This window comes from Merops nubicus, unplaced genomic scaffold (assembly GCF_000691845.1).
Source record: "Merops nubicus isolate BGI_N331 unplaced genomic scaffold, ASM69184v1 scaffold9200, whole genome shotgun sequence".
Lineage (NCBI taxonomy): Eukaryota > Metazoa > Chordata > Aves > Coraciiformes > Meropidae > Merops > Merops nubicus.
In genome coordinates this window covers 89,794-102,793 of record NW_008584850.1, presented here as the reverse complement: position 1 = coordinate 102,793, position 13,000 = coordinate 89,794, and the positions used below count along the sequence as shown (strand labels likewise).

General features: G+C 46.3%; 1 protein-coding gene across 1 annotated transcript in view; it reads right to left on the bottom strand.

Moving 5' to 3' along the window:
• Positions 1–8,364: 8,364 nt before the first annotated feature.
• Positions 8,365–13,000, bottom strand: part of LOC103778014 (ephrin type-A receptor 4-like) — a 94,166-nt gene continuing 89,530 nt past the window's right edge. Inside the window, 4 exon segments of the mRNA XM_008945586.1 lie at positions 8,365–9,253; positions 9,527–9,613; positions 9,615–9,677; positions 12,317–12,510. Of these exon segments, the coding sequence (XP_008943834.1) occupies positions 9,139–9,253; positions 9,527–9,613; positions 9,615–9,677; positions 12,317–12,510 (459 nt within the window). The 3' untranslated portion in view covers positions 8,365–9,138.

Below are 13,000 nucleotides of genomic sequence, written 5' to 3'. Positions count from 1 at the left end.
TGTGGACTTCCTTGGGTTTCAGAACAGCTCCTTCATAGAAATGCCACAGTCAATCAATTAAGGAAGCTAAAAGTAATCAGTCACCCACGGTTGATTGGATTTAGCAGTTGGTGAATGCTTTTTGTTCGTGGATCAACTACACCCACTTTCAAAGCTGATTAGAAAATTTTTTATGATCTCTTCCACCTGCTCAGGATGATAAACTGGCTCCCAAACTAATCAGCTCCAAAACTAATCACCTCCAAACCCTTGGGTAGGTCAAAAGGAGACCTTGGGAGCCCGCAGCTTGGTGTGAAGACAAGAGGTAAAAAGTGAAGCAACACTTGTGCAAAAGTTTCCAGATCCCAGTTTTTGAAAGCATCAACACTTGGGAGAGCAGAGCTGCCTCTTCCACAACCATAGTGGAGCACTCTGACACAGTCTGCAGAAATTACAGAAATGATCTTTGAGGACAACCAGCTGCAACACAAACCACTCAGCCAACAAAGCTGAGGAGGAGGGGAGCTGTGGGTCTCCATGGGAACCTCCCTGCCTGTTGTTGGATACCACTATCCTGAATTCTTTAAACATGTACTTCAAATATTTGCATAGCGGCCCTGTATCAAAAAACACAGTAGACAAAAAGACTGACCTGAGTGTACTATTGACTCTTGAGTCACTGCCAAAACACACTTTAAAATATGTTTTCTAGTGAAAAATATAAGTAAAAATTACCTAAGGTTTCATGTAGCTAAGGAGTAGATCCTTCAGCTGATGCAAGTCAGGGCAGTCCCAGGGAAATCAGTTCATAGCAGCTGCAGGACCAGATCAGCTCATTTATCCTTATTTTCTTACTATTGTCAGTGTCACCTTTCAAAGGTTTTTCATCCTGTCTACCCAGCAGCCTCTCCAAGTCTGGAAGAACATCATTATTCAATTCTAACCTCATATTTATTTATTATTTTTCCCAGAAGCATTTTTTTTTCCAAGGGAAATTTAACCAATTTTTCAAGCAGGTGAAAGTAAATGTTGTAACTCGTGAAGCTGCTGGCTGGAAAGTCCCAGGTAAGCTCTCAGACACAGATTAATCAGGTAAGCAGATGAGTTGGGCACTGTCCTGCTTCCCTGGGCTTTCTCATGCTCAATTTTTAAGTGTTGAGTTTCCAGGTGATCTAGAAGATTGCCATGTGCCACGGGATGGCACCGAGTTCCACAGAACTTCTGAAAATCAGAGGCCAGAGTTTTTAAGGGCCTTTTGGATCTAAACCTACCGAAAACTCTCTCTGATGATCTCACCGGATGTTTGCATTTTCAAATCATGTATGACTTGGCCAGCCACAGTCACTGAATAGCCTAAATGCTGATGCTGTCCTAGAGCATCCTAGGACCTTCCCCCAGGCTTCCAAGGAGCATCTCCAGGACAGGGGCACCCATCCCCATGCTCGGTGGAGGACCCTGCCATGCCTTTGACCTTTGCTCAGGCCAGCTGACACGAGGCCCAGGTCACACCACCACTCCTGGGGAGGAGATAAGACAATATGTGTCATGAAAGCCACCATCCCAATAACACTTTTATTGTGAGAGAGGAACCGGTTGTGAAGGCCACCATCACAACAATATCTTAATTGCTATTTATCTATATTTTTTTTTTTTTTTAATTTTAAAAACAGTCTTCAAAAAAATGAGTGCCAAAATGCCTCAGCCCATTTAATTTGTTCTGAGATTTTCTGGAGCAGAATCATGAGTAACTTCGAGAGCACTATAAAAACAAGGATTTCATTATCTTTTGTTGGTCTGGTTGCAGGCTGGTAACCCACAGCAGATTACTGGAATATAATTGCCCTCCATATAAAAATCTATATATCTAAAAGCAACCCAGTGTAGCATATTCTTGTGGTGACTCTCTCCATCCACCCGTGGAGAGCACATTTTACTAAGCTGATTGGAACGGGATGCTTTAGGTTTTGATTTTATTTTTTCAAGAACACGTCTACATATTCATGTAGCCTTCTTGGAGGCTCCTGTAAACAAAGAATTATGTTCAGGGCCACTGCCAGAAACAAGATATGTCAGAGGTCTGTAACCCATTCAATAGCCAATCAGTCAATGGCCCAGGGGTACTTCCTTGCAAGGGAAAGGGTAAAATAACTGAGGTCAAGGCCTCAAACACAGCTCTAGTTTTAATCATGTTGTTGATTTAGAGCATAACGGGGTTGGTTTTTTTTTTCCCCTCCCCATTGTCAGAAACCATTTTGTTTTTCTTGACATGTCTAGAACAGCCACAACGTCTCCAGATAAACCACGTCTGGTCTACACCCTGCTCCACGCTCAGCCCACGGGCTGCTGGCTACACTCTCCCTGAGATGCAAACCTATAGGCTCTATATGTCAATAGACGTATTTGCCTCATTCTGCTGCCTGACCACGGCCTCTTAGGGACAGAGAAAGAACCAGTATCTTTTTGGTAAGGAAATATTTCAGTAAAATTCATATACTTGGAAGAAGATGGAGCCATTGGGTTAGAAAGTTGTGCTAGGATTACTTAGATTTGGGAAGCAAAAGGGAAAAAGAGCAATCGGAAAGAGAAGAGGGAGTACCCACATTGGCCATTTAGAAACTTTTCTTTCTTAAAAAGATGTAAAGCTTTTGCTTTCATTCCACAATAAAACTGATTTGTAAAACTTTTTGTGCATGTGAAACAGACTTGTTTTTTTTCCAGCCATGACATTCTCTTAACATGCTGCTGGCTGAATAAAGGCACCAGTGAAGCCCCAGTTGGCTGGGCTGCTCCCTTGAGCACACAAAGAACTTGCTTTTAAAATACAATAAATAGCCTTTTAAAATACAATCAATAGCCCAGTGCCATCACCAGGACTTTCTGGGGACCAACGCTGTAGGATACGGCTCTGCTGGCATCACTGGGATCTTTCCCAAGAAGAACTTAGTTTCTGTGAAATCTACTGAACAGAATTAATCCCTTTGGGGCAAACAGCAGGATTATTACTCTGGGTTCTGTATCCCTATCTGTGGTGGATAAATTCTAAATTAAAAAAAAAACAAAACACACAATAATTAGAAACAGTCCGTTTCAGGTTTGTACAGCAACTACTTTATTATTTTCAAATGCAAATGTTTGCATTGTTTTCTATTTTACAATTTTACAAACTAGGTATAAAAGACCATAAATAAATGACATAAGTTATGTGTACCTAAAATTCATGGGGGGGAGGGGAGGGGCAGGGGGAAATTACAAATTAAAACAAAATAGAAAAATCTATATATCTAACCCAGAGATCGTTCAAATGCACGAACCAAGAAATGCTGTTAGATTTTTTTTTCAGTATGAACTAAATTATAATATGCCTCATACATTCTAATTTTAACCACAGTCCTTGCATATTCCAACATACTTGCAGTGATACAAAAAAATAAATGCACTCTCTTTTTATTTGTCTGATTAGTATTTCAGATTTTTTTTCTTCTTTTTTTTTTTTCTGGTTATGAAAATGTCACGTAAAAGAAAAATACTGCTTTTTAAGTCCATTTACTGGTACCTTACCAGCCTTTTGTATTTTATACATATATATTTTTTTAATACATAAGATCCATCACGAAATTAGCACAGCAAGAAACCCGGACAAACATCAACCAGTGGTGTGTGAGCAGGACAATTTCTTAACAAGCAGAGGCAGTCCTGGGCATGGTCCCTGCCGAAGCTGGGAGCAGCCCCGTGGCACTTCCACAAGCTCCATGGCTCTTTTTGGAGGTGGTGTGTCCAGCCTGCCCGGGTCTGCTGGAGCCCTTTTCCCAACACCCAGTGCCACAGGTGCCCCAGGCTCCAGCTTACGTGACATCAAAGGGGAGTTCTCCAAACACAGAAAGCTTTTCTAGGTAGTACCAGTAAGTTCCAGCACTGCTCCTTGGGCCGTGGAAGGAAGAGTGGCTTCTGCTGCATGTCAGCAGCTCCATGTCACCCGCCCGAGGGACAGGACACGTGGCACAGCTCATACTTACTGTCACCTTACAGGTCTCATGGTGGTTTTGTTCCTTAACTGTGCTGGGAGCCAATGAAGTGTTTTGATTATTACGTTACACGTTACTCACAGCTTGCACACAGAGCGAGGTGCTTCTGTGAATGGAAGAATTGCATATATTTGTTCGCATTCAACAAGTCCTTAAAATCCTCTTTTTTTTTTTTTTCAAATAAAAAAAGGCTACTTAAGAATTCAGTTCAGGGTTAGAAGTGGATGGAGATGCAGGTGCTGCCTCCATCACCTTGTCATCGAGAAACTGGCCGGTGGTGATCGTGACCAGGGCGTTAAGTACGAATAAAACAACACTTAGGAAAATTTTTAGCACCCTTATAGATCCCATAATCCACAACTCCAAAACGACCTCGACAGCGCCGCTGCAGGCTGCAGAGCTGCTCGTTAGGGTTAGCATGGCAGCTAAAGAATACACTTGTAGATACAGAAACCAACACCTTTTTTTACTGTGTGTGCTCTGGCCACCACTGCAGAGGCGAGCTGCTGGCCTGCTCTCCCACGAGAGGGACCCCTGCACTTCCAGGGGCGTTTTGGGCACGTTCCCAGGCAGTTCCACACACGAGGTGACTCGCACGCAAACACACGCACACAGCACACGGCCGCACCTTCCCGGGGAGATAATAATCCATGATCCGTTCAAGGAAAAGAAAACAAAATCTCTTTCTCTCAGAAAAAAAAAAAAATCTCATTTCTCTCAGTGGCAGATTTTGTGTTGCAGTGTCACCTGACAGCGTCCATCGGCCACTCGGGGAAGCGGGTTCTGAGCTGTGGCGCCCGGCCCGGTGTCCGTGGCAAGATGTGGAGCCCTCTGTCACCTGCATCTGGCCAAGATGCAGCCGTGGCAGCCCGGGGGTGAGGGAAGGACAGAACAAAATACATAAATAAACCCCAAAGGTAGGAAAAGAAAGCAGAACGGGAGGCAAAAACCCAAGCCAGAAGTCTGCGGGGCGTTGACACAGTACATTCCTCAAGTGACAACTGGGTGCTGAGTCCCCACGAGTCAGTGATCTCTCAATGAAGGAAAAAAACAGAGTGGGTGGCAAGGAACACACACAAAAAAGAGCAAAAGTAAAAGCCACGCTCTCCTCAGGGCCCGGTGCCTGTTCGGCCTGTGGCTCCCAGAATCAGTGCTACGGAAGACGCAACCGTGGATCCAGAAGGCTTCACGTCTGCTCTACGTTCCTCCATGGTCAATATGATCAATAGGTTGGGCTGTGAGGCCGGGAGAGCAAAATCTAGTTTCCCTGCACAGAAGGAAAACACAAATATGTTAAACAGCATGCAGCAAGAGAGGCACGTGGACCTGCCCCAGCGGCTCCTCCCAGGCATCCCCACAGCGGCACCGCTGGGTGCAGCCACCCCCTCCTTGGCTGGTGCAGCTGATGCTTCACATCAAGGGAAAAGACCTGAAGTCATCTCTGCCCTGGTGTGGAGGTGACACAGCAGCAGGTTCATGGAATGAAACCTCTCTCCAGAGACGAGGGAAGGATTTCCTAAAGCCATGAGAGCTGGTTTGGACCAGTGAGGCAAACACAACCAGCAGCTCTCAAGGCAAGAACCCATCACCTTCCTTGTCCATTTTCTCAATTTTCTTTCCCTCACATTATCTCAAAGTCTTGTTTCTGTTTTATAAGCAGACACATAACCTCTGTATGTATATTGAGGGACCTGGGGGTGCTGAGCCTGGAGCAAAGGAGGCTCAGGGGACACCTTCTGGCTCTCCACAATTCCCTTGAAAGGAGGCTGGAGCCAGGTGGAGGTTGGTCTCTCCTTCCAAGGAACAGAAGACAGGACAAGAGGAAATGGCCTCAAGTTGCTCCAGGGGAGTTTTAGGTAGGACATTAGTAAAAACTTCTCCCAAAGGTTTGTCCAGGGCTGTGCCAGGCTGCCCAGGGCAGTGGTGGAGTCCCCATCCCTGGAGGGGTTTCCAAGCCGTGGAGATGTGGTGCTGAGGGACATGGGTTAGTGGTGACCTGGCAGTGCTGGGGGAACAGTTGGACTTGATGACCTTAGAGGTCTCTTTCATTCCAAACGATTCTATGATTTATACATGCCACACACTTCTTCCCAGCAGCTGCCCCCTCACTGGCCACGTTCTGTCACAGGGACCACAGCCACCAAGGGCAGTTCTGAACACCCAGAGTCAGAGCTGCCCTCACAGTTCTCATTCTACAAGGATACAGGTTTCCATGTTGCCTGGAAAATATTGGAGCATCTTGAATTACCATTCCTAGACTCAAAGAAAGCAATTCTGCAAACTGGCCATAAAATTTGGTGTATTTTGTTTTTACTTAAAAAGATGATGGCAGAAGATTTACAGCAAGAGGAGACTTCTACCTCTGCACTTAAGAAGCAAAAGGTTTTTTGCTGCTGGAAGTAGAAGTGTCAGGTCATTAAAATGAGTCACCACTTCTTACACTGCCTGGCACAATGCCATCAAAACCTGCTGGTTTAAGTAGTTTTTCAAAAGAAACCTTGAATTTCTTGAAATGGAAAAGCTTTTATAAGTAATACTATAGAATGGTTTTTACTAAGCTGTCATGACTTGACAGGAACCAAATTTAGCATCCCAAACCCTGAACATGTTTCCTGTGAAAGTTAGGGGTGAGGGAGAGTCAGTGGTTAAAATCAGCAAGTTATTGTTAAAAGTGACACAAAGTGAGGTGAGTGACGACACAGTAAGTGTGACTTGTCCTACTGAGTGAGCTGTTTTGGCTTGAGGATAAATGCAACCATGGACATAGAAAGCTGTTAAAGCATTTCTGGGCTTGCTGTCAGGTGTGGAGTGGCACCAAGATGTTACAGACCGAAGAACCAGCCTCAGCCCCATCCAAATGTAAATGTCACCATTCTGACACGGTGCTGGGCAGAGCCAAACACAACGTCTGCTCCAGAGGATGTGTCATGAAAACCCTCCTCCCACCCAGCACAGAGTAAGTGGGCCCCGTGCTGTCTCTTCTGAGGTCACCTCATCAGTTTGGTCCTCAAAAAGACTTTAAAAGGAATCTGATTTATACTCTCTGTTCAAAAAGAGTAGTAAATCTTTAGTATCATAGAATTGTTTTGGTTGGAAGAGATCTACAAGATCATTGAGTCCAACCATTAACCCCTCACTGCCAGGCCACCACCCAACCATGTGCCTTAGCACCACATCTCCACGACTTTGAAACCCCTCTAGGGATGGGGACTCCACCAGTGCCCTGGGCAGCTGGGCCAGGGCTTGACAAACTTTTTGGGGCAGACATTTTTCCTAATGTCCCATTTAAACTTCCCCTGGCACAGGTTGAGGCCATTTCCTCTTATCCTGTTGCTCCTTGGGAGAAGAGCCCGACTCCCACTTGGCTCCAGCCTCCTTTAATGGAGTTGTGGAGAGCCAGAAGGTCTCCCCTGAGCCTCCTTTGCTCCAGGCTCCACACCCCCAGGTCCCTCAGCTGCTCCTCACCTAACCTGTGCTCTAGACCCTTCACGAGCTTCACTGGTCTTCTCTGGACACATTCCAGCATCCAGTGTCCTTCTTCAAGCCTACACATGTTCTGAGCTTTACCAGATAAAGCTTTATCCTGTGTGACCCAGTGAGGACAACCACATTGCTGTAGCAGTCTCCTCCACCTCACAAACCAGGGATGCTTTTACTTGCTCAACTTTCCATCTATTTCCTAGAGCAGTTGGAGAGCAGCTTCTCAGGCAGGTCACGCTCCACCTCATCTGCTGCACTTGCAGAGGGGTGCTTAGACCTTCACCAGGCAGCCTACCTGGCTACCGTGACAACCCAGCCCATGGGCAGGTTTCAGAAGTGATGCTGGTTTCCACAGCTGCTGATTCTCGATCACAGTGTTGGCAGTGGAACGCTGCTGTGTCCCACGACCAACACCCAAACCAGGCCAAACCAGGAAGGCTCCAAGCACAATCCCATCTCCTTCTGCTCCCCCCCCATAAACCCCCCTGAGCAACGGGGACCAATCTTCCTAAACCACAAATACTGGTTCTCCTGTTGTTTGTGGGAGGGCAGGAAAGGTCCTTGGTTCTTCCTGGTGCACTTATATCTGCTCTTTACATGGTTATCCTTACTTTCCACTGGATCCATACGTGTAGGTTTTCCCACTCCCAAAATAAGGGCATCCCTACTCCTCAGTGTCATCAAATAATAGAGCAAGCGGGAAACACTGAGCAATTAGTCTGGGAAACCAGCACAGGTTCATACAAACCAGTTGGGAACTCCGACTAATACGTACCACAGCACTGGTCTTTGTTTTCCCCCAGCAGTGATGGAATCCTAGCACAGTTTAAGGACTAAAGCACCACGAACACGCTGGGGGGCTGTACCTCCACTGACCTTCTCCACGTGGCAAAGGGAACTGCTTCCCAAAAGAGAAAAGAAGTCCAAAAGCTCCACAGCCACGATTGTCACAGCTGACCACTGGCAAGATGTTCACAACATGTCTTTAAGTGGTAGGGTTCAGCTTGGCACACCTCCAGCCAACAGCCTCCCCAAGAGTCCAGTTTGGCCCAGTAATCCACGAGATGGGTCATTTCATGCCTCAAGCCCGTCAATGGGAAGATCACTAATTGGCAGGCACTGATTAGCCACGTGATATTCTCACTGAGGTTTCTGCAAGGCATCAGCGATGCGTCCAGTCTGGAAAAAAAACCATCCAAGGGCAGATTCTTCATTCCAGTGAAAGATGCACAACGGTGGTTTCACCCACAAATAAAAACACTACGGTTGTAATCCTACGGGTCACAGGGAGAAGGAAAGTAAAGTTGGTTTTGTTTTTTAAGCACAGTATCTGGCAGCAAACATAGCATCAAAACTTGAACGTGACTTTATATTTATATAGATACATGTATTTTACACGTCGTCGATCACCAGAGAAGTGTGTTCCAAGAAACAATTTGTTCCAGGTCTGGTTTAGAACGACGGCTTGTCGTTTCTGGAGGCCCCCCTCCCAACACACACGCTCCCTTTCCACAATCTGTACATCAAGCAATGCTGCAGATCTCGATTTCGACGGGCGAGGAGACGAAGTAAAAAAAGTGCAGTTCTTCAATTAAAGTGCATGGATGAGGTAAACTAATTTCAAGAGTTTTGAGTTTGTTTTTTTTCCAGTACTGGCTCAGACGGGCACCATCCTGCCGTGCATCTGTTGCATTTGGGTGCGCATGGCTTGCACGCTGCTCAGGATCTTGTTCTGGTGGGCGACGGTGGCGATGCCGATCCTCGCCAGGTCACTGTGGAAAAGCAAGAGGAGAAGCAGGGGGCTGAGAACCAGACGCCGGTGCAGAGACAGGCCTCGAGAGCCCACCGCAAAGGAAAGCAAGGCAGATGTACAGAAATGTTTAATTAAATAAGTGGAGGCATCGCGGAGGCATTTTAAAGCTATCCCCCGTCCAAATGAAAGGCATTCCAATCCTTTAATGAGCGTAATGATATGCAGCACAAATCAAAAGAGGCCGATTAAATCCAGATTTACCAGTTTTTTTGTTACATCGCTGAGTACTTACTCCTGGTTCATATGCACCACAGCCTCTAGGGTGGTATAGCCAGCAGCTGTGAAGTTATCCTTGTAGCGCTCCATTTTAATGGCTTTAGTCGCCGACAGAAACGACCGCCGAGAACTCCGGGGAGCTGGGGTCCAGCAGGGCTGTGCTGGGTCTGGATGCCAAACAGGGAGAGGACAGAGAAATGGCGTCAGCTGGATCAGGAAGCGCAAACCAGAGCTCGGGAGCAGCAACCATCACCCTCAGTGATGAGGGAAGAAGGCTGGAGCAAGATGCTGCTCCCAGCCAGACTGGTGGCTCTGAACAGCGTCAGGGATCGGTGCGAGACACCAAAACGCACGGGAATGGGCCAGGTTTTGCTAAGAATGACTCTGACCTTCGGTCTCTTTCTGCTTTCAGATCCAATTTGAACCACAACACCACTTACAATTTCCACCTCGGATGCCACCGAGCTCCCAGCAACTGCTTTTGCTGCCCCAACCAAAGGGGACAGCGATGCTGCACGGTGCTGAGTGCACCGGCTCGGGACCCTGGGGCAAGGCAGGACCTTGCCAAGCCTGCATGTGTCAGACCTCAGCTACAGAAGAGCCAAGGAGCCAGGAGCTCACAACCTGCCTGACTGGTTTGGAGGGAAAGCTCAGGGCGGGTGCAGATAAATCCTGTTTCTAGGCAGGTTTGCAGGCAAGCTCAGCACATCCAGTCCAAGCTAGGATGGTGGGGAGTTAATCCCCTCTTTAATCCATCCATCCATCCATTCCTCACTGGCGTGTGCTTCTCGTTCTCCCTTCCACAGGTTGCCAAACGATCTTTTTCACAAAACTTGCTCCTCTTATTAGTATCTCAGTTATTATTTGGTGCACATTGTAACTCACGGTTTCATTAAACCACTATAAATTACTGTCTATCTAAGCAAAACAATTAACATTTAGCCATTTATTTGAAATGGCACGGCATCACAGGTGAGGTGTGCAACAGCATCGCTATGTTTTGCCTAAGGCATGGAGGACGTGCTGCTAATACTTGCTACAACTCTTTTACTCTCCTATCTAATGCAAGACCAACGATGGCAGCCTAATTATACACAATTATGCTTCACCTATAAACTCATGTAATATATTAATAATGTTATATGTATGTTTGAAATTCAGATCCTGAATATAAGAAAAATAAAGTTCTATAAATAGCCATGAACATGAGCTGACCTTGAACAGACTATCGACTTAAACACACCCAACATGACCTTGGACAGGCTATTAACTTTTGGAAAATCTATCTATTTTCAAAGATCACCTGTGAATTGGAAAGAAAGCAAAACGGAGGAGTTCATACCGTGATGCTCAAATCAAATTATCACAGCAGATCATACTGTGATTCTCATCGTGTAAATCATACATCTACCCTTGAGGCTTACATTTTTGCCAGGCTACCAATGAGATCAGGGCAACAGGGAAGATCTGTGGTGACAGAGGCCTCACAGGGTTAATAATCCTTCTTCTGATAATGTGCATTGTAAGCAAGAGTCACAAAGGGACCTACAAGTTTAAAAATGGAAATAGCTATTTCCAGGATGTCGCTCTGTTGGAGGCTGAAACAGAATCTCTGTTATTCCTCCACTGATTCAAAAACCTTAATTTTGTATTGCCCAGAGGATATTTTTGTACCTTCCCTTTTACTGAAAAATATTCTCCCCTTATCATCTTTTTTTTTTTTTTTTTTTTTAAGCTTCTTTACATATTGGCTGTGAGCAAATCTACCTGGCAAAGCAGAGACATTTGACAAAAAAAAAATACCAGAAGAAACCTAGTGTAAATTAGAAAAGCTCCTGTTACTTCAGCAGCGTTTCACCAGCTTAAACAAACTGCTGATCTGTCCCAGTGAAGACAGTTTGGTTTTACCCTACATCTGTGGGTGTTTCCTTCCTCCTGTGCTCCTCTTGCTCGTCGCAGGTACACCGTGCTCAGCAAACAAAACAAAACACCGGCGTAACGCGGGATCGGTGGAGACATGAAACTGGCTTTCCACAAAATTAAATTCAAATTCACATAAAAATTAATCCGCGCCTGCCTGGTGCCCGCAAGGCGTTGGCTCTAATGCCCTAATGCTCATTTGCAAGTCCTACCCAAAGCTGGGGTTTGGAAAAACCTGATGATGTGTTTTTCCTGCAGAAAACCACCTCACTCCTGCTAGCTGCGCTGCGCCAGTTCAAACCCTCTCACTAGGGGCAGCAGGGGGAAAAAAGATGCAGCAAACCTGGACTTCAAACAGAGCTCGCCTGCTTCAGAAACTTTTCAGGATGTATTTAAGACCGTTCTCTAAGCCTGGACAGTGTGGGTATGACACAGGAGCAGCTCTGCTCGTTCCATTTGCCTCCTGACAGAGCCAGGAGAGCCTGAGCCAGCACAGCCCCGCTGCTCTCTCACACAGTGCAACATCAGGGGGTGTTGAGGTTGGACTTGAGGAACAATTTCTTCCCCAAAAGCACTGTCCCAGGCCTGTCCCAGGCTGCCCAGGGCAGTGGTGGATTCCCCATCCCTGGAGGGGTTTCCAAGCCATGGAGACATAGTGCTGAGGGACATGGGTTAGTGAGGACCTGGCAGTGTTTGGGCCAGTGTTGGTTGGACTCCATGGTCTTAAAGGTCTCTTCCAACCCAAATGATTCTGTGATTCTATGATTTTGTGTCCCTCCAGAGCTCCTGAGCACGCCTCAGTGTGCAGGAGCTTTAGGTGACGTGCAAAGAGCCTGTCACCTCCACTGAGCTCCCTCGTCCATCACATTACAAAAGCACAGCTGACCTGGAGCTCTCACTGCCTGTCCTCTTCAGGCTGTTAGGGTTGCGGATGAGTTTGTCCAGCATGTTGACAATCTGTCCAAATTTTGGCCTGTCACTGCGTTCCTTCTGCCAGCAGTCTAACATCAGCTGATGGAGAGCAATGGGGCAGTCCATCGGGGGTGGCAGCCGATACCCTTCTTCAATGGCTTTAATAACCTATAAATGGCACAGGCAGGAAGACATTAGAGAACATCAGACACACACATCTACCAGCTGAGTAACACTTCTCCTAGGGCTATCCAAAAAATGGAAACAAATCCACAATTAAGTGAAGCAACACAGAAAGCTGCACTCAGATTCAGGCAGCTGGTGGTCTCAGAACTGTCATCTCTCTTCAGCAATTCAAGATTGAGAGGGTAAAGCCTCCAAAGCAGGCATCAGATACTGCAGGGTGATGTATCAAAAGAGCACATGGGATACAGCATGACAAAATAGCCCAGCTTAGAATTAAGCAACTATCCTTGCTGGATAGAGGGTTGGAGAAGCAGTAGCTCTACAGAAAACCTTTAATGTCTGTTGGTTTTGGGTGTGCTACGTTGCAGATGAAATCTTCCCCATTCTTTTTGGGCTACAGCAGATGACACCCTCCTCCTGGGCTAGCTCACTCCAGTCAGTAATACAGGCCTTGTAGAGAACCTGCTCCCTC